Below are 22,808 nucleotides of genomic sequence, written 5' to 3'. Positions count from 1 at the left end.
GTAGGGGCCCTATATTATTGTTTTTCTTTTTCAAAGGAAGATAGATTTAAGTATCGTCTGCATAGCAGTGAAAAGAAACTCCATGCTTGTTAAAAATAGACCCAGTGTGAAGCATATACAATGAAAACAGGATGTGGCCAAGAATAGAGCCTTGGGGATCCCACAGGTAAGAGGAGCAATGCTAGACTAAAAAATCACCAATATTAACTGAAAGACTTCTATTGCTCAAATATGACTTAAACCACTTGAGAACAGTTCCTCGGACACCCACAGACTGTTCATTCCAGGCTATAAGGATATCATGATTGGTATCGAATAGTCTCCAGCATCTACAGCTAGCAAAACATCATTCAGAACTTTTAAAAGTGCAGATTATGTGTTATGGTGTGCTCTAAAAGCAGATTGAAAGACCTCAAACAGAGCATTCTTGTCCAAAAAGTCTGCAGTTGAAGGAGAACAACTTTCTTCAAGACTTTTGTTAAAGAAATTGGTCTAAAATTTGCGTAAATTGACGGATCCAGATTTTTTTTTATTTTATTTTTATTTATTTTTTAGAAGAGGCTGCATTACATGCATGTTTTAAATAGGCTGGGACAGACCCTGTTGCAAGGCAGCTATTTTTTATGTACATTTTATGTATGTATTTTTATTACTAGGCCCAACAATATTAAATACCTATTTAAGTAAGCAAGATGGAAGTACATCTTGTGAACAGTCTGTAGATTTTAGGTGTTGTACAATATTTATCAGAATGATTAGAGAGAATGGCTCAAACTGGCCAAACGCAGCAGGACAGAAGGAGGGGCAGATGGGTCATTAACAGCAGATGGAATATGAGATTTAATATCCTCAATCTTATTAACAAAATTTTTTTTGAAAATCTTTGCAGGTTGCAGGTGACACATCAAAGCAGACAGTATCAGTGGGGTTGATAACAGAATGTATAGTGCTAAACAAAACTCTGGGTCTATGACAGTTTTTTTTTTTTTTTTTACAATAATATCAGAAAAATACTTTGTATTGACTGCTTTAACTGTTTTCTGATAAGTAGATAAGGAATTCCTTAAAATGTCATAAGACATCTGAAGCTTGTCTTTCTTCCATTTGCGCTCAACTCTCCTGCAAACCTGTGTAAGAGCATGAGTGACATCATTTAGCCAAGGCTCTGATTTAGGTTTAGCATGCTTAACTTTCATGGGAGCAATAGTGTCTTAAATTGTGGAACAGGTGGAGTTAAACAGGGTAAGCATAGCTTCAGAGCTCAAGTGAGGTGGGGGACTTTCAAGTATGGAAAGATGTGAAAAACTGTCAATAGTAGAAGAGTTAACAATGCGCGATAAGCGAGCAGGAGAGCGAGGTTTGTTGTTTTGATGCGGGAGTGAAGCACCAAAAATAACAGGCTTATGATCAGAGAATATTGCATCAAATAACAGTATAACTGATAGAAAACCCATAAGATAAAACAAGATCTAGTGTATGCACATGTTCATGTATAGGACCCCTCACAGATTGAACAAGATTAAGAGTCAGTAAGATTTAAGAAGTCTTTAGCCAGAGGATTTGATGGACAACAAACATTAATATTAAAATCTCCCGGAATTAGAAATCTATCGTATTTTGGCAGAATTTCCCCCAAAAATCCTTGTTGAATTTTGGTGGTCGATAAATCACCACACACACACAACACAGGAACAGCCAGGTCTAATTGAAACACTTGGAGTTTAAAACTGGAAAAAAAATGTCCGTCGTTAAAATGTGGCAGTGAAAGCTGCTTTTAAAAACAGATGCAAGCCCTCCACCCTGACCCGTAATCTGAGGAGAGCTAAAAATAAATAAATAAATTACAGTCTGGGGGAACAAGTTCAGCAAAGGGGCTTAGGTCACCAACATTCAACCAAGTCTCAGTCACAAATAGAAAATCCAAGTCTTGGGATATGAAAAAATAATTCAGAATGAATATCTTATTTGATAGTGATCTCGCATTAACCAATGCCAACTTGATGAAAGTCGAGTTGCTTTCCGCCTGTGATTGTACAACACAGCGGGCGAAGGTTTCGGAGTTCCACTCCACCTCTGCAAAGACGTGGCGACGGGTATTGAGAGTGTTCAGTGAAGGAATCTGGAACAGTTGGCAGAATCCAATGATAAGGCGGTTCAAGGGAGCGCCAGGAGATGAAGCGATCATAATCCAGCTTGTATCCAGAGAAAAAATTTAGAGGATCGGTCACGGAGAAAGATGCCAGATAGGACTAAAGCTTAACGGATATACCGCCTCGCGTTCCACGTCCTCTGTGCCGTTTCCTCCGGTGAAGAGCACATGAAATCTGCCGTAGAGAAGATGGTATTGTAGCCAGAATGGAAGGTATGAACACGATACTCCCAGTTCTTGTTTAAACACTTCATCAACTGTATTTCTGATGTTGATGAGAGTCAGGCGATCGTAAACCAACAGAGCAGAGATATCTTGAACAAAAAGAGACATAAACAAAACGACAGCAAACAGACCAGGAAACAGACAGCCAGCCACACACACCGGCGCCATCTTGACCTCCTACTACCCCATAAGCTGTTATGAGCATTAAAACCCTTCATAAAATAACACCTATATCACCTACAGCCTCTTTCAGAATATCAATAGTTAAGCTATTACGTGGATTATAAATGTTTACTATTTTAATTCCTCCTTGCAACTACATTACCTCTATAGCTAAGCTCTCGATATTAGTTTATTACATAAATTCCTATAAGACAAAATCTCTCTAATAAACATAGCACATCCTCCACCTCTTCCAGACTCACTATCTGTCCTTAATACTTATAACCAGGTATTTTAAACTGTAAAGCTTTGCATAACCATGTTTCTTGTATACATCTGGAGCTTTATCCATATCTAAAATGTATTTTTTAATTCCTGACCATTTGCTATCAGACTCCTGGCATTCCAATAAAGTATTAGGAAAGCCGTTATAATGCTACCTAACACTGTTTTGAGATACATCAATGACTGGGATTTTGTTTCCTTCTACTCCTCCCTCTTTAGATTTTAGAATTTCATGTACCTGTTCTGCTGATATTCCAGTTAGATTTAAGAACTTATTTGCACATCCAACTGCTACCTTCCATTTATCATATTTTCTCTCAACCTGAGCAGTTCCATTTTCTACTGCATATATAAATGCAACAAAATCAATTTTCTTTATTGTCAGAATGTCAGCTGGTGCTACTTTTGGTGGTATGTCTCTCTGGCAAATCCAGCCACATCATTACACAATTTTACTTCTTCCAGACCTGTAGCACATAACATCACTCTTCGAGCTGCTTCTGCATAAATTACGTTCTGAGTTGTTTTTACTTTTTGGATTACTCTGGCTTGTTGCTGTATTGGGCATCCTGCATATGCAGCACTATGTCCTCCACCGCAACTGCAACACGTAATTTTAGTTCCATCATCACACTTTCCATATTAATGCTCTCCTCCACATTTTGCACATCGGATTTCGCCTTTGCCGACCGCAGCAGTATGCCCTATGCGCTGACACTTGAAGCAGCGCAAAGGTGGAGGTGCATTTTCCCTCACTGGGAAGATAATGAAACCTATCCTTACTTTCAGAGGAAGAAAGGCTTCTTTAAACTGTGTTACAACAGAGGCTGTCACTCTTTTCATTATCCTTCCATTTTGATATTGATATGGCTCAGACTTTGACATTAAATACAATGCAAAGGAGAGTAATATTATGATTGTTAGGAGTAGGGAGGACAGGAAACTGTCATTTCCTGACTTCTCTCTGTCTGGTATTGTTCTTAAAGTATGTGAGGAGGCTAAATACTTAGGACGTTATATAACTGATGACCTGTCTGAACTTTGTGCCGGGTTCGTCATTGTTGAAATTATACTGTTTGCAGAGTCTGATAACCTACATATACATCTGTACATGATATTGCGCAGCACAGCAGAGCAGGTGGGCACACCAACACTGACAATAATTTGGCTTGCACTGCTCCATCGTGGCACCTTAAGCAGCAGCCTCATTCCATCGTTATATGCTACATTGAGTTTCTGCATGCTGCTCTTTCTGTAACGCTGCCACAAATGGGCAGTATACATTGGGGTACAATATGCTCTAAAAAGTGTAGTCTTCACAGATCCTGAGCACATACTAAATTTGCGAATCAACATATTAGCTTGTGCGTACATCATACGACACTGTCTGTAAATGTCCCTATCATCAGTAAGGTTCTTCTCCAGTATGTGGAACCATTGGCGTTTTAGCCTATATGTAAATAGGTGATATTGTGGACTATGTCTGTTTTTTTGTTTGTTTGTTTTTTTTCTCTTGTATTTGTCTGTTTTATTGTTTGTGTTTTGGACTGTGTGTGTCCTTAATAAAAGCTTTGATAATCTCTTTGCAACAATCACTCTGCCTCCAATCATAGATACACTAAGGGGTACCTCAGTGATAACTCCCCTTCTCCCAATTCCCACTTCAGAGCTTACTTTCATTTTCATTATATTTGCCTTTTGCTTATCTATACATTTGATCAAAACTCTAACATTGCTAAGGCAAGATTGCTGATTTTACAGACCCGATTTCCTTTTCAGTTCCCTTAGCCTGACAGGGTGCATATTGTTCTGCTTGTTTAACAAATGTAATCATAACCTTTATTTCCTTTAATTAATCTCATTCACTGATCCAGCTCCTGTGTGAAATTTGTTCATGATCCATTTCATTTGCTCGTGGGCCTGCCAAAATGTAGGTGAAAAGAACAGCTACAATACCACTCTCTCCCTCTGTTTGAACAGGGACTCTGAGCCAAGTGCTATTAGACTGATGGTCAACTGCACTGATAAAGCCTTCGGCAGTGGTCTAAGCGATTTGAGTGACTCTAGAGGAGGGTGGAAAATTAATCTCACTCTTGTGACCATTATAAGGTGAGTAACCTGCATTTTATTTAAAAAAAAAAGTTTTGTCTGGTAATCTATAAACGGTATTCAAATTGAGTTAGAGCTCTTGAGGGGTTTAACATTATAACAACATTAATCTAGCTAATCATAGTCACCTCTTTAATCAAAGATTTATTGTATCTTTATATCAAACTATTATCTTCTTTCTCTTGGATTTTTCTAACAAAACGACAAGGCATCACATGTTTACCCGACCTAGACAATCACAAACATTGTTTACTTGATTCAGCTTAGAATTTGTGCTGGAGATGCCCAACGATTGAAATAGTTTCACTGCTGCCTCATTTTATTTTAAATCAACTGCTAGAAATAGAAATAAAGAATATTTGCAACTTAATTTCATGAAATCATGCTGGATATATTCAGCCTGATCTCATGAAATTTATGTGACAATTGCGACACTTTTGCAAACCAAAATGACGCGCTTCATTACACGTTTGGCTGCAGTTTCCCAGTGAAATGTCCAGCGGGGGACACCAAAATCGAATGAAATGATGTTGTAATCAGACAAGGATTTAAAGGTGAATATTAGATGAGTGTTTTAATGAGTAAAACCAGAGTCTATAGAGCTGTTCAGCCGTGACTTCAATTTGTAGGTGAACCCGAAAGTCTAATCACCATGGGTTCCCTCCGGATGTTCCTATCAGTTTTTATAATGGGGTTTTTGAACTTGTGTAAAATAAGGTCTGTGGTGCACATTACTTGACGGTACCTGGACGTTTTGTTCTACAGCATAAGTTACACGCAGTCATACCTCAAACTTAAATAAAAAAAAGCATGTAATTCAATACTGCTTAAAAATTCACGTTTGAGTGTAATTTTTGTTGTAGAAAACAAGACGTCCATGTATCGTCAAGAGACCTTATTTTACTCATAAGTTCAAAACCCCCATTAAAAAACCCATAGGAAAATACAAAGTGAACCCATGGTGAATTCTCTTCTGGGTTTTTGGACTACAAGCTGAACAGCTCTATTTAGCAGAGACAGGCCACTTCTATTAGAATTAATGGGAGAAACTGGAATGCCCAATGGTCAGTGGATGTAGAAAGGAAGTCCCAAATTACAGGTAAAAGAGCCAATCACCTTTCAGATACAGACACCGCCTTTCAATCAACTCGACAATGCGCATTAGCTATACAAGCAGGGAATTTTATTTATTTATTTTTTTACCGTAATCTTTGGTAAAGAAGCACATTTTATGATTCCATTGTTGTCTGATATTTCTGCTGATTTGAAATATGTTCTTTGATCATAGTTTTGACCAGCCATTTTAGAGATTTCAGTCGTTCAAGTCGATCGGAGCTGCACTGTCATGACTGGAAATAGCTCCCCCGAGAGCATTCCAAAGATTGCTGCCAGTGGACTGACTTGCTAGAAAGACTTTGCTAAAACATACCTCCCTAACCTAAAACTTTAACCTAAACCTAATGAATAGTGTTAAACAAAAATGTAATAAGAGCAGGGCCAGCCCTAGCGTTTGGGTGCCCTATGCAGATTTTCAAAATGGGGCCTCCCTACCTACTGGTGCACTTAACCAAACACACCTAACATCAGTAACTAAGCTAATAACTTAGACAAGTCAATTTATTTTTAAAAGTATAAAGCTTAAAAATGCAAAACTATCAACAGTTGTTTACTAGCACAGGTAACACTGAAAGAATAAAAGAATATTATTTTTTTAACTAACCCAACACAGCAATCACATGCCCACATTATAATTAACTTTAATGAAATTTCAAAACTGTGCAAATGAATAAGAAAGATTTAAATGACCAAATAAAGGTAAGGTAGATGCTGTTTACCCTTTTTGAGAACAGTGGCATTGCAATTTGCATGCTGGTGTAAACTGTGGCAGATATGATTTGCAGAGCAGTGTATTATAGTGTATTCTTAAACAGTATATAATAGAACAACATATTTAGTGCATGTAGTATTGTGACGGAACTTAAATACATCGCTGGCAGCAGGACGAAATGCACCTGATTTATTGTGTGAATGAGAGAGTATGTTCTCTTCCCTTGCGTGCATCATGACCATCACTCTCCGCCAGCTCATAAGAAGAAAGTCGCCACCGACACTACCTAAACCAGACCTATCTTTGCGCTGCCCAACATTTAGTGAGTCCCCCGATCTCCTGCGAACACATTGTGTTTACTTTCAGTTATGTCACACTCCCCTTAGACATTTTACTTTTGTGTTTATTTTTATTTAAAATAGAAAACTTTCCAATGGCGTACAGCCACTGTCACTTCACTTACATGGGATGAATATATGGTGAAAAATTAAATTTGCAAAAGGTGGATTTGAACCCAGTCGCCCATACTGATAGCAACCTGTCGTACTAATGTCGCCACATTATTTCTTAAGTAAACAGTCAAATTTTCATACTTATATCTTTTAATGCTTTAAAAAATATATATTTTATTAACCATTTTTATTGATTCCATTCATAAAACGAACAAACACAACATAAAATACGGAATCAAATGATATACATTAAGTCCCTCCCCCCGAACACCCCCCCCACACACACAAACACACACTACAGTGGTCACAAACAATTAGAACATAAAAATAAAAAAACATGTAAAAAAAAAAAAGTATACTTTCAAAAAACAATAAGAATGCACATATACACTACCGTTCAAAAATTTAGGGTCACTTACTCATTCTTTATTTTTATTTTATTTTTTTATTTTTTTTCACATTTTAGAATAATAGTTAAGTCATCACAACTATGGAATAATAGAAATGGAAATATGGGAATTATGTTGTGACTAAAATTTTTTTATATTTTAGCACCTTCAAAGTGGCTACACTTTGCCTAGATTTAGCAGAAATGTACTCTTGGCATTTTCTCAACCAACTTCTTGAGGTATCTCCCTGGGATGCTTTTTAAACAGTATTGAAGGAGTTCCCATCTATATGCTGGGCACTTAGTGGCTGCTTTTCTTAGTGGCTGCTTTCCTGAGAACTTAGAAAAGGAATTAATAATTAATAACGGAATTGCTCCGCTCTGCCTCGGAACTTTTAATATTCCCTTCCAACTCCACGAGTTCTTGTGCTATGGATTTTTTGATGAATGAGGCTTACTGTATGAACCGACCCCTAAGAACTGCCTTAAGTGCCTCCCAAGCCACACCCACAGAGGATACTGAGGACAAGTTAGTCTCCATATAAAAACTGATTTCAGCCTTTAACATTTGTTGGAATTCATAATTTTGCAAAAGGGATATATTAAAATGGCAACTATGTGATTTATTTTTCTCCGTATGTGGCAACACCTCTAAACTCACCAGGGCTATTTCCAATTGAGCAATCAACAACAGATGAAATGAGGGACTTAGATATAAAAAAAAAAAAACATTCTAGAATAAATCTTATGGACTGATGGAAAAAAAATGTATAGTCCCTACCAGATGGGTTCAAAAGTCGCCAAATATCTGTAAGATATCTAAAATATCTGTTAACACATCCTGTGAAGCATCACTGTTGCTCGTAAGGGGCTTACACACATTTGCATCACTATGATTAAGGACTGAGTCCATCAAAATATTAAAGTCTCCTCGCAAAATTATATCATGAGGGGTGCCAGCGGCTTGCAACATCCCTTGAAGATCTAAAAATCCGGAATCATCAACGTTAGGTGCCTAAATATTAGCCAAAATCAACCTTTGCCCCTGAATTTCTGCTAAAACAATAATGACTCTATCTTTGCTCTGTTTGAGACATTTGAATTGTAGATGCTTACTTATCAATGTAATGACTCCCCTGCTCTTATTTGAGCCAGCACTAAAGAAAACATGTCCACCCCATATCATCCAAAATTTTTCAGCTTCCTACACGGAAGGATGCATTTCTTGAAGAAACACTGTATCATATTTCTTACGTTTAAGAAAATAAATAACCTTACTTCTTTTTATGGGGTGCCCCAACCCATTCACATTCCATGTGGAGAGAGACAATCCACTCATACTAGCATTTGACATTTTGACATATTAGAAAAAATAGATTGTGTGTCAAAAATACAATTATAAAGACCACATTCCAAAATTAGTGCAACAGTCAAACCCTAACTTCCCCCAGAACCAAACAAACAGAAAAAAACAAAACAAATAAAAACATGTGCATTAACCCCGTGCACAACAGCGCCAACCGGTGTCCATCCCTCTAAACTCAAACAGTCCATGTACACCTACGAGAGTCCCTGCGACAACTTTGTCGTCGGATTGCTCAAGTCCGATGCTTCAATACAAATTTTGTGAGACAGAATTACACAACAGAAAATAATCTATAAAACAAACTCCATCGAATAGGCAAAATAAACACAAAGAACATGTCGATTCATCCACACAACTGTCCCAAAGGTTTGTTCCTCCACAAAACAAACTCCAGCTGCTAGCGGAACCAGCACACACACCTACAAAAAAAAAGGCAGTTCAGTTTCCTCGGACAGTCAAACGAATGTTCATTGAGCCAGCCCATTCGACTGCTACATGAGTGCATCAAATGACCCAATCAGTGTCCTGCAAGAAATACTCCACTAGGAGGAACCAGCACAAAAAGAAACAAAAAAGGCACTCAGTTTCCTCGGACAGTGGGTGTTCAGTGAGTAAGTCCACTTAGCTGCAACGTATCACAAAATAACTTAGTCTATTGACTTTATGAAGAACATCGCTTGCTGGGACATGTAAATACTTTACAGCCATCCTTAGCATCTATTCTCAATTTGGCCATGTACATCAGTGCAAAAGCGACCTTCCATTGATGTAAGAGTTTCTTGCATTCCTTGAATCGATCACATTTCTTCTCTTGTCGAATTCACAAAGTCTGGGAACAAGAAAATGCTGAGGTTCTTCCAAGAAAGACTTCCTTTACTCCTCGCCTTGTGTAACACAAGATTTTTATCGGATGATCTCAGAAATTTGGCCAGAATTGTTCGGGGCCTGTCTCCCTCAGTGGATCACCGAGCCGGAACCCTGTGAGCTCGCTCGATTTCTAGTTAATGGCCCGTTATGTCGAGCAGACACGGAAGGAGCCCATCCAGGAATTTCAACATATCCCTACCTTCTTCGTCCTCAGGAATACCAACAATTCGGATGTTATTCTGCCTGTTACGGTTCTCCAAGTCCTCCAACTTCTCCCAGACACGCTCCAAATCCACCTTTGCTAGCAGAGTAGCTGCTAATTCCCTTGCCGATGACTCCAGATAATCTATCCATTTCTCAACATCCCACTCTTGTAACCACCTCAGTGAATTTAGTCTCCATGGCAGTGATCGATCGACGTTTACAGCAAGATCCTCCAAGTTAGCAATGACCTTCGTCAGCATTGCCGACATGTTCAACAATTCTCCCCGAATTTCCTTCACTTCTCCGGCCAAATCGGCTCCCTGGCTTGCGGCCTGTTCATAGCAGCTTAAGCACATAAGTGTCTTTTAATGTCTCTAGAGCCCGAGGATTTTGAATTCTTTGACATATTGTCTTTCTAGAACATTTAAGGATCAGGGTATATCGGGGTTTCCGGGGACGCCATGCGAGAAGCAGACATGTGAGACACGAGCTCTGCGAACTTTGCTAGTTTTTTTATTATTTTCATGTTATAATCTGGTTTGATTCGATACACCCAATTACATACTTGCTCTTTGAGGTAAACATGGCAAAGAAGTCAAAATCCTCAGACTCTGGAGACATTAAAAGACACTTACGTGTTCAAGCTGAGGCCTCTGACAGGACTGCTGACCGGAGACACGATTTGGACGGCACGTCGGGAGAAGATATTCAGCGTCAGTTGTCCAACATGTTGGTGATGTTGAAGAAGGTTCTTGCTGACTTGGAAGATCTTGCTGTAATACGTCGATCGATTACGGCGATGGAAACAAAATTCTCTGAGTTGTTTACAAGAGTGACAGAAGTTGAAAAACGAATCGATTATCTTGAGTCATCGGAAAGGGAATTAACCGCTAATCCACCCGCGTCCAAAACAGATTTAGAATTAATTTCGGAAAAACTGGAATATTTTGAAAATATGAGCCGAAGGAATAACATACGAATTGTTGGAATTCCTGAGCATGAAGAGGGCAGAGATATGGTGAAATTCCTGAACGAGCTCTTCCTGAATCTGCTCGACATAACAGGCCAGAAGCTGGAAATTGAGCGAGCTCACAGAGTGCCAGCTCACAGATCTGCTGAGGGAGAAAGGCCCCGATGCATTCTGGCCAAATTTCTGAGATCATCCGATAAAGATCTCATGTTGCGCCAGGCGAGGAGCAAAGGGAAGCTTTCTTGGAAGAATCACAATATTTTCTTGTTCCCGGACTTTGCGAACTCGACGACAGAAATGCGATCGGTTCAAGGAATGCAAGAAACTCTTACATCAGAAAAAGATCTCGTTTGCTCTGATGTTCCCAGCCAAACTGAGAATAGAAACGAAGAATGGTTGCAAAGTATTTACTTGTCCAAAACTGGCACTCTCCTTCATAAATACATTGGAGTGAGTAAGCCATTTGATGTTTCTTATATTAGTGGACTGACTCGTGGTTCAGGGACTGTATTATCTGAGGAAGCTGGCTGCCATTTTTGTTTCTTATTGCGCTGGCTCCGCCTAGCGGCTGGAGTTTGTTTTGTGGCATGACTCCAAGAAACTTTTGCATTGACGGAAGATCTTTTCTACACTGAAGTTTCCGGCCAGATTGAGAGTGGACACTATGGATGACCGCAAAATATCTACATGCTCACATAAAGGATGTCTTTTATAAAGTTGACAGGCTGAGTTAGTTTGACTCTTGATCATCCGAGGAACCGGGATGCCGGTTTTGTTTTTCGTGCTGGCTCTGCCTAGCGGCTGGAGCTTGTTCTGTTGAATATCACTCCTTTGGAACATCTGTGGATAAATCTGTTTATTCTTTGTGCTTATTCCTCCTGCTGGCCGGAGTCTGTTTTGTTGAGTATATTTGTGGGACATTGGAATGATTATGTCATCCGCTGAACTCATAACAGCTGGCTCACTGAACAGTTGTTTGTCTGTCCGAGAAAACTGAACGGTTTTATATCAGCTGGAGTTTATTTTGTGGAGGAACACACCTTCAAGACGGTTCTGTGAATGAGTCTACATGTTTTTCTGTTATTCTGCCTGTTGGCTGGGGTCTGTTTTACAAAGTATTTTCTGTTATGTAATTTTGCCTTACAAAATTTGTATAGAAGCACCGGACTTGAGCAATCCGATGGCAAAGTTGTCGCGGGGACACTCGTAGGCGTACATGGAATCTTTGAGTTTTAAGGGATTGTCGCCGGTTGTGTGTAAGTGTGTAAGCCCCCTAGAGCAACAATGATGCTTCACAGGATGTGTAAAAATCTTGGTTTTGGGGATATTTGGCAACTTTTGAACCCATCTGGTAGGGACTATACATTTTTTTTCATCAGTCCATAAGATTTATTCTAGAATAGATTTATTTTTTATATCTAAATCCCTCATTTCATCTGTTGCGGATTGCTCAATTGGAAACATCTTAGTCTCAGATCACGCAATGGTGAGTTTGGAGATGTTGCCATATACAGAGAAAAATAAATCATATAGTTGACACTTTAATGTGTCCCTGTTGCAAAATCCTGAATTCCAACAAATGTTAAAGACCGAAATCATTGTTTATATGGAGACCAACTGGTCCTCAGTATCCTCTGTGGGCGTGGCTTGGGAGGCACTTAAGGCAGTTCTTAGGGGTCGGATCATACAGTATGCCTCATTCACCAAAAAATCCAAAGCACGAGAACTCATGGAGTTGGAAGAGAATATTAAAAGTGCAGAGGCAGAGCTGAAGCGCAGAATGTCGTCTGATGGCCTCAGAGAATTGACTAGATTGAAATACAGATATAATGCTATTTTGTTGCGGAAAGTGGAGTTTTGGTTATTCAGGGCAAGACAGTCATACTTTGAGTCGGGACAAAGCAGGGAAACTTTTGGCTAGATATATAAAGCAGAGAGAGTCTTTTTTTATGATTACCTCAGTGAAATCTGCTGGTGGTGAAATATTTACCTCGGCCACTGATATTAATAATGCTTTTAAAGAATTCTATATTGATCTTTATAGTTCCACGTCTTCGTCTACTGATGAAGATATTAGAAACTTTGTGGAACCATTAAAACTTCCTAAACTGACGACTGAGCAAAGAAATTGTCTTGATTCTGAGATAACCTTGGAGGAGCTTGACGAGGTAATTAAGGCTTTACCTACTGGCAAGGCTCCGGGGCCAGATGGTTTTGCTGCTGAATTTTTTAGATCTTATGCTACAGAACTGGCTCCACTTTTGTTAGAAGTTTTTACTGAATCATTAAAGAATGGAAAGCTTCCTCCAACCATGACACAAGCCCGGATCAGTCTGATTCTTAAAAAGGACAAAGATCCAAGCGAGTGTAAAAGTTACCGTCCAATTTCCCTGATCCAGTTAGATGTAAAAATTTTGTTAAAAATTTTGGCTAATCGATTAAGTAAAGTTATGACTTCACTTATACATATAGATCAGGTGGGGTTTATTCGGGCCGTAGCTCTTCTGATAACATTAGGCGTCTCATCAATATCATGTGGTCAGTAGTGAATGATCAATCTCCGGTCACTGCCATCTCACTTGACGCCAAAAAGGCATTTGACATGGTAGAATGGGATTATCTTTTTAAGGTTTTGGAAATATACGGGTTCGGGAGTACGTTTATTGGATGGATTAAGTTACTTTATAGACACCCAGTAGCGGCAGGAATTTTGGATGAGGATTCAGAGTTTTATGTGTGAGGTTTTGGCCTCTCAAATTTTATTTTGCCCCAGACTCTGTATCTTGGGAGATGGGGCAGTCATTAATTTGAAGAATAAGCACGTGAAAAACTGGGTCCTGTCTAGTGTTATGATCGCCAGACAGATCACTTTGAGGAGTTGGAAGTCGGCTGGAGCGCCCCCTTTTCAGGAGTGGTGTTCAGAGATGGCCAGAGTGGCAGCTCTTGAGGAGGGGGTATCCAGAAGACTGTGGAGTCTGGACATGTTTGAGAAGAAGTGGGGCAGATATCTGTCTTTTTTGGAGGGCTCTCGGGGAGGGACAATGGACAGAGAGGTGCAGGGGTTTTATGTGTGTGATTTTGTTTTATTTATTTTATTTTTATTTTTTTAGTAATTAATGTATTTATTTTTGTTGTGTGTCTATGGTTGTGTGACCACTGGGGTGTTGTTGGGGGTCGGGTGGGGGATGGGGGGGGGGTAGTGGGTGTTGCATATTGATTCTGTATATGTGTGTTCTGCTATGTATATATTTAATGGTTGAATCAATAAAAAAATGTTAATCGAGAAAAAAAAAAAAAAAAAAGGATCGGGGTATATCGAATCTCACCGGTTTATGACATAAAAAGTATTAAAATTAGCAAAGTGCGCAGAGCTCACCGTTCACACGTCCAAACCTCGCATGGCATTACGTGACTCTCCTTTATGCCTTTTCTTTTATAATTAAATAATGTTTTTTTCTTAGTTTTGACAGGTTCTGTCAAACTATTGTCATGCATATAGCCGGGCTGTGTGCCCAGTGCTATTTACATTTAGTGCAAATCATTATTTGCCTATACTGAACCTGTGGTAGGGGGCTCACATGACCACCAGGTTATGCAGCCGCTTATATCGCTTATTAGGCAGGGCTGGATGAGAGGTAAACAAAACAGATATCCTTACCCTAAATCATCACCTAAACCTTACCAATATTGTTTTAAAAACAAATTCGACATTAAAAGCACATTAAATGAAGTAACCACGTAATTTCGTGTCGCTTCATTTTCACTTTTCGACTAGTTGCATATATCTGGCGCTGTAGCTAACTGCAGTCAGCACTGGACAGGTAAACTTTTCCCTTCAACAGAGTGCACTGCAAAATTCGGGCAACATGAAGTGGTGTAATTCTGAAAATGTTGTATTTGGTTTCATTATATTTTTTGTAACCATAAACTAATGTTCCCAGAATGTTGCAGGGAAATGATTGTGTGACAACCTAAAAAGAACATATACAGAATGTTCTCTAATGGTTATTTAGACTTATTTTTATAACCATTATCTAACCTCTAGAATGTTGCAGGGAGGTTATTGTGGGACAAAAAGAACTTACACAGAATGTTCTCTAAGGGTTATTTTTTAGGTTTTATTTTTCATTCACATTTTAATAATTTTTTATATCACATTTGATTATTTTTCATAAACGTTTAAGAGAAGTAGATACAACAATGACTGAAATTAGTGCAGTACAGAGTTTAATTAAATATAGAAGTAAAGATCACAGCATATGGGATTTGAATGCATTATAAAAAAGAGATGTGAAAAGCAAACATAATATACGTACCTCCTATCCAGGACCATTTCTAGTCATAGGCGAACTAGGCGGTCACCTAGGTCGGCACCAGCTGGGGGGCACCAATGCAGATCAGACCACCCCGGGTGACAACTGCATCAAAATGGTCAGAAACGGCCCTGCTTCTATCTATCTAACTTGCTGCGTCTGATACATGCATGCACATTTGAACCGCATGCACTTTATTCCTACATAAATCTGTAAATCTTCATACACAAGTTTAATTTTATTCCAGTGGATGACTCAATGACTGACATTCAGTTATAGATTTCCTCAATAAATAATTATTTCTAGATGTAAAATTAAATATATATATGTTACTGATTAGACAAAGATTTGACTTGGATAATCAAAAAGAACGTGATGTAGGAGTGTAACAGAGAACTTTTTCGATTACAACAAATGAAGAGAAGCGGATCGGCTGAACTGTACACTTCAGTGGTAAGAAATGAATCTAATGTTAGCCTGTTAAGGTTAATTTAATGTTTGTTCCATTTTTAATGTCTGTCAATACATTTCTGATTTGAAAAACCCTCGACTGTGTTGAAGTCATTGGTTATTTTGAAAAATTGACTTCTATATCTGCATAGTAATGTCCAGTGCTGAGGTAGCTAAGGAAGCGGAAAAATCAAGGCTCAGTTTTCACTATATTACAATGTTAGATTAAAAAAAATACATGTTTTAGAAAATCTTACATATTAATGGAAGAATTATATTTTACATATTAATTTAATCCACCTATTCAGGGTGTTTCCCTGTCTTAATTCGGCCCAAGGTAACTGGCAAGGATGTACACAGGAGGTGGCTACAATGGCCCAAGCCACTGCCTCTTTGCCCTCTTGGGCTGAGGTGCCCCTCTGGAGAAAATATTTTTATTTGCATATATTCATTTTGCAGACGATTTTTATCCACAGCTTCAAAACGATTTATATATGATGTATAGTACAACGCTGTCTGCGTGATTTTTTTTTTTTTAATCGTTGGTTTATGTGCTAAACGTCCGTCTTTGGCTGTTGCATTGCATCTGTTTTGCAGGCAGCGGATCAGGAGCGACGGAGAGGGGAAGAGAAAGGCACTAAGTGCAGTACAGAGTTTAATTAAATGTAGAAGTAAAGATCACAGCGTATGGGATTTGAATGCATTATAAAAAAGAGATGTGAAAAGCAAACATAATATACGTGCCTCCTATCCAGGACCATTTCTAGTCATAGGCGAACTAGGCGGTCACCTAGGTCGGCACCAGCTGGGGGGCACCAATGCAGACCAGACCACTGCATTGGTGCCCCCTCAATGCTTGACACTTGAGCGGGTCCAGATGCTTCAAAAATGGGCATTAATTAGTATTGACATTGCTTGAGTGGGCCCAATTGCGTTAAAAACTTGCATTCGTTTATAATGTGAACGATCAGTAAAGGCCCCAATATACTTCCAGAGAAGTTCTTATTCGTTCTTCGTTCAAGGGTAAAAAAGTTATAAAAAAGTAAAACAGCTGAGCTGTTTGCAAACATTCAGACACCGCCACACTGCTGTGGGAGGGTTTAGAGGAGCATCTAAATATGAGGACGCTACCTAAACTAATGTGACATTAAAATGTTTTATCAATGACTGTATGCCTCATTCTATGAGTAGAATTCACATGAGGTCAGTAAAACAAGCTGTTTTAAACACTCGATGATGATTCAAAGTAATATATATGCAGTAGAAAATTTTTAATTTGTCTTGTTTGGATTCTGAATTCATGACGCTAATGTGCTAACATGCCATACGCAGTCATAATATGCACCAGTTACACTCTGTTATTGTAATTTATGACGACACTGATACTACTGCATGCTGTGATTTTTGAAATATTCCTCTTATATTTACCCTCTCAAATGCATGCGGCCACCATGCTTTGTTTTCCTAGAGCCACCAGGTGGTGAAGGCACCATGGCCCGTCATCTCTAATTGCAGCTATATGTATTTATTATTATTATTATTATTATTATTATTATTATTATTTATTCTTTTAATAATAACTGATAGGTTTATAAAAGAGTGTTATGTGTTTATGTTTAGAATAAAGACAAATGAATGGTGATAGAGGCATATCTTACTTTGGGCAGATGTGTGAATGGCTTTCGCTGCAGATGGCACATGAATGAATGGATACTTGAGAGTATTTGAGAAGATTTGATTCATTTTGTAGACTAAACAAAAAAATCATATGACATGGTCTTGCTCACCAGTGTGTTCATGTTGAATGCTGACTGAAAAAAACGTAAACAAAGTAGTAGGTGGAGCTTCAGGTCACACCTACCGATGACGTGGACCAATGGCAGCAAGAAGGTGTTTAGAAGCTGGTTAGAAGTTTCTTTAAAAGTTTGCCCAGGTGAGCTGTTTTACGAACTACCGAAACAAATGCATAAACACCTTATTTTTGGCCAGTTTTTGTTCTAAATGACATCATACCTGTTTGTTCTTTGATTTTATATGAAGTATATCTGGGTCTTTTGTCTCTTGCATCCGGTAATATAGCTATTTATTAGAACAAGCTGTCTGCACTGGTTTAGCACCCAATTCAAAGGAATTATGCAGACCAGCCAACAGCGCAAATTCGGCCACAAAATGTGTGCATTTTCACGCGCAATTCCGATCTTATGGGACGTTCCGGAGCGCTACACAGAGGAGGATGCAGCAGACCACCGTGATATGACACACTTTGAAAGGACTGAACAGCATCACTACACTACTGTGATCCAGATGCCTGAATCATCTCTTTAACATGCCGAAAGTGCGCTTGACCGCACTGCGCATCTGGATATATGACAGGTTTTAACGCTCTTCTATCATTTAATCATTATTTTATGAATTACTGCTTATATGATTGATAGAAAATGCGCACAAATATCTCTTTTAAACTAAATTTGCTTTACCGTCTGGTTTCATTTGGCGGTAAAGACGATGTAAATTGCACCGGGCAGTTCTGTGAATGAAGCGCAATTTACAATTAGTGTTATTTTCATAGAAAGGAAGTGTGTTTGCGTGAAAAAGAATGACAATCTATTTATATACTCGAGTAAAGAATATTTTAAGTAAAACGAATTAATATTAGTGTACAGAATGGAAAAAATAAGCACAGATATATAAATTATTGTTATGAGTTATATTATGAGTTATACACTCACTGAGCACTTTATTAGGAACACTATGGTCCTAATGAAGTGCCAGATGTGGGCTGTTAAAGCCCATCTGCCTCGAGGTTCGACTTGTTGTGCATTCTGAGATGCAATTCTGCTCACTACAATTGTAAAGTGTGGTTATCTGAGTAACCGTAGCCTTTCTGTTAGCTCAAACCAGTCTGGCCATTCTCAGTTGACCTCTCTCATCAACAAAGGGTTTCCATCTGCAGAACTGCCACTCACTGGATATTTTTTGTTTTTGGCACCATTCTGAGTAAACTCTAGAGACTGTTTTTATTTTTTATTATCTATGTCTTGCTGTTTTTGTATTGTTTTTGTATTGTTGCACACTGGAAGCTCCTGTCACCAAGACAAATTCCTTATATGTGTAAGCATACTTGGCAATAAATCTGATTCTGATTCTGATGTCTGACACCAAATATCTGAACATGTGACTGTTTTTAACATTAGGACTACGCTGCTAAACAGAAACAAACATTTAATTCGTGTGTTACAGCATCAAGAAGCACGCTACAAAAGTGAGATTTAAACAAATGTTTAATTCAATGTAAATATTCATATTAAATATATTTAAGCACTCTAAGTGTAAATTACTGTTAAACAAATGTACTTACACTGACATGACAAACTGTCATGTTGTGAATTTTATGTTTATGTTTTTAAAGTTCAGACTCCTCATATGTTTAATTAAATATTTCAGAGGCTCCTGGGGCATATGGCATCCTCAGCGGCAGTCGTGCCGCTCGTGTTGATGCATATGAGACCGCTACAGCACTGGCTCCAGACCCAAGTCCCGAGGTATGCATGGCACCGCGGCACACACCGCGTGGCTCTCACGACTGCCCGCCTGCCGCCACCTTTTCAGCCCTTGGACAGACCTTGCATTCCTGCGGGCTGGAGTCCCCATACATCAAGTATCCAGGCACGTCGTGGTTATGACGGACGCCTCCAAGACAGGCTGGGGCGCCGTGTGCAATGGGCACACAGCCGCTGGCTCCTGGACAGGACCTTGCCTGCATTGGCACATCAACTGCCTCGAGTTTCTGGCAGTACAGCTCGCCCTGTGGAGGCTATTGCCGTTGATCCAGGGCAAGCACGTGTTGGTCCGGATGGACAACACGACGACAGTGGCTTATAAAACCGCCAAGGCGGTTTACGTTCTCGTCACATGTCGCAACTCTCCCGTCACCTCCTCCTCTGGAGTCAGCGGCGACTCCGGTCGCTGCGGACCACTCATATCCCTGGCAACCTCAACGCCACAGCAGATGCTCTGTCCCAGCAGGCGATGCTCAGGGGAGAGTGGAGACTCCACCCCCAGGTGGTCCAGCTGATTTGGAGTCGATTCGGCAAGGCACAGGTAGACCTGTTCGCCTCCAGGAAATCCTCCCACTGCCCACTCTGGTATGCCCTGATGGGAGCTCCCTTCAGTACAGACGCGCTGGCACACAGCTGGCCCCGGGGGCTGCGCAAATACGCATTCCCCCCAGTGAGCCTACTTGCACAGGTTCTGTGCAAGGTCAGGGAGGACGAGGAGCAGGTCATTCTCGTGGCTCTGTATTGGCCCACCCAGACCTGGTTCTCGGACCTCACGCCCCTCACGACAGCACCTCCCTGGCAAATGCCCCTGAGGAAGGACCTTCTTTCTCAGGGACGGGGCACCCTCTGGCACCCACGCCCAGACCTCTGGAATCTCCATGTCTGGTCCCTGGACGAGACGCGGAAGACCTAACTGGTCTACCCCCCGCAGTGGTTAACACAATCACTCAAGCCAGAGCTCCTTCTACAAGGCAGCTGTATTCCCTGAAGTGGCGTATCTTCGCTAAGTGGTGTTCTACCCATAGCGAAGACCCCCAGAGGTGTGCAGTCGGGTCAGTGCTTTCCTTCCTGTAAGAGAAGTTGGACGGGCGGCTGTCCCCCTCCACACTCAAGGTCTGTGTAGCTGCTATAGCAGCACACCATGATGCTGTTGAAGGTAAGTCTCTCGGTAAGCACGACCTGATCATCAGGTTCCTGAGAGGCGCCAGGAGGTTGAACCCTCCTAGGCCGCGCCTCTTTCCCTCATGGGACCTCTACGTGATCCTTTTAGGCCTACGGAGAGCCCCATTTGAGCCCCTAGAGTCAGTCGAGTTAAAGGCCATCTCATTGAAGACCGCCCTCCTTACCGCGCTCACTTCCATCAAGAGGATCGGGGACCTGCAAGCGTTCTCTGTCAGTGAAGAGTGCCTAGAGTTCAGTCCAGAAGACTCTCACATGATCCTGAGACCCTGACCGGGCTATGTGCCCAAGGTTCCCACAATCTATTTTAGGGATCAGGTGGTGAGCCTGCAAGTGCTGCCCCCGGAGGAGGCAGACCCAGCCTTATCATTGCTGTTTCCGGTGCGTGCTTTGCGCTACTTGAATCGCATGCAGAGCTTTAGACGCTCTGAGCAGCTCTTTGTCTGCTTCGGCGGAAAGGGAACGCTGTCTCCAAACAGAGGCTTGCCCACTGGATCATGGATGCCATCGCTTTGGCCTACCAGACCCAGTTCGAGCACACTCCACAAGGAGTGTGGCATCCTCATGGGCACTGGCCAATGGCACCTCTCTAGCAGACATCTGTAGAGCAGCGGGCTGGGCAACACCCAATACCTTCGAGATTTTGCCCTGTACTGGGGTAAGTGCTCCACAGGTCTCGGTTACCCCGGTAACCTCCTGTGATGTATCTTCCGCGGTACGTTCTCCCTTTTTCGGTAGACCCGCGTCTCCCTTGGCAGAGCTCTCTCTGCCTTGGTCTCTGCATTTGTAGAGCTCCTCCCCTACGAAGGGCAGGACATACCGCCGCACCTCTTCCATGTGTGGCCTTAGGCCCATATGATGTATTCGCCACTTTTTTTACCCTCCCCTTCAGGGCAGGGTGTGGCCTCCACGGGTTCTTTTCCCCCTGAAAGAATAGGAATGGAAAAGAACACCTTCCCCGGAGTATTTAAAGGCCCCAGCCGAATCAAATTTTCTGTGGAGTGAAAAACTTAGAGAGAAAAGGCCGCTGCTGGCGCGGCCTGGTCCCATACTAGATACATCTCCTTCCTCCCCTCAGGGTTGTTGAGAATTACATGATGTTTTGGGACATCTGGGGAGGCTACGTGCAGTCCGACTGCATCTGTTCCTCACAGTAGCTTGCCTACACCTGCATCGGCAGTTCACATAACACAGTTCAGCCATTGTGGCATTTCGTATAGGGACCCCTAGTGTTACTACATCGACACAACGTCGAGTGAGTGACAGAGGGGGAACGTCTCAGTTACTGTCGTAACCTCCGTTCCCTGATGGAGGGAACAAGACGTTGTGTCCCTCTTGCCACAGGCTGAACTACACCACTGTAATGGCCGGGACATTGTCTCGGATCCTCAGTGCAAAAACCTGAATGAATCCGCATTCCAGCCTCCCTGTTATACCCGTATATCGGGGGGAGTGGCATGCAAATTCTACTTGCCAATTCTCATTGGCCTTTTCTCAAAGATCTGAAGGTGTCTCGGGCTCTCAAGATCAACCCCTAGTGTCACTACATCAACACAACGTCTCGTTCCCTCCATCAGGGAACAGAGGTTACGACAGTAACCGAGACGTTATATTTCACAGTTATTCTTTTATTCTGAATCATAACGTACACTATTTAAACATGATTATCAGTTTAACAATTGAGGTAGAGAGAACTATTTCACAGTAATTTTAGTATGTTTTATTTAAAAAATATTTGTAAACTGTACAATGTTGATGATAATTAAACAAAATCGTAATCATGTATTACTTTTAACATGATGCTAAATAACACACTTACTTGCTTATAATAGTCATGAGTGCATGCAGTTCCAGGAGTCATTTGTAAATTGTACAATGTTGATAATTAAACAAAATCATAATCATGTATTACTTTTAACATGATGCTAAATAACACACTTACTTGCTTTTTATAATAGTCATGAGTGCATGCAATTCCATTCAACAATGTCCTCTGGCAATAATTGTATCCAAATGATAAATTTACCATAAGAATGATTTTTAAAAACAGTAGTGTGGTCATGGGTTAGCCGTAACCCAGTCTTAGATATTGAAACAACAATTACAATTAACGGAAAAAATTATTTTAGCACTGCAGTGATAGCGTTAAATAAGTGATTAATAATTGTTTTATTAATATTATCAGAAAAAGAGAGAAAAAATTCAACACCCCACAGTTCCAAAAATAGAGCATTAGTGTTCTCACCTAAGGTGACGTTTTGAGCCCACAGCTCTTCATCAGACCTATTTGGTCAGGCACCC

At 40.5% G+C, this 22,808-nt stretch overlaps 1 protein-coding gene across 2 annotated transcripts in view; it reads left to right on the top strand.

Moving 5' to 3' along the window:
* The window catches only part of st8sia4 (ST8 alpha-N-acetyl-neuraminide alpha-2,8-sialyltransferase 4), a 98,205-nt gene that overhangs the window by 34,183 nt on the left and 41,214 nt on the right, over positions 1 to 22,808 (top strand). For both annotated transcript variants that reach the window (XM_051685231.1, XM_051685230.1), the window contains exon 2: positions 4,802 to 4,930. In XM_051685231.1, the coding sequence (XP_051541191.1) occupies positions 4,802 to 4,930 (129 nt within the window). The remainder of the gene's footprint in view (positions 1 to 4,801; positions 4,931 to 22,808) is intronic.

This window comes from Myxocyprinus asiaticus, chromosome 43, assembly GCF_019703515.2.
Source record: "Myxocyprinus asiaticus isolate MX2 ecotype Aquarium Trade chromosome 43, UBuf_Myxa_2, whole genome shotgun sequence".
Lineage (NCBI taxonomy): Eukaryota > Metazoa > Chordata > Actinopteri > Cypriniformes > Catostomidae > Myxocyprinus > Myxocyprinus asiaticus.
This window is presented reverse-complemented; position numbering and strand designations above follow the sequence as displayed.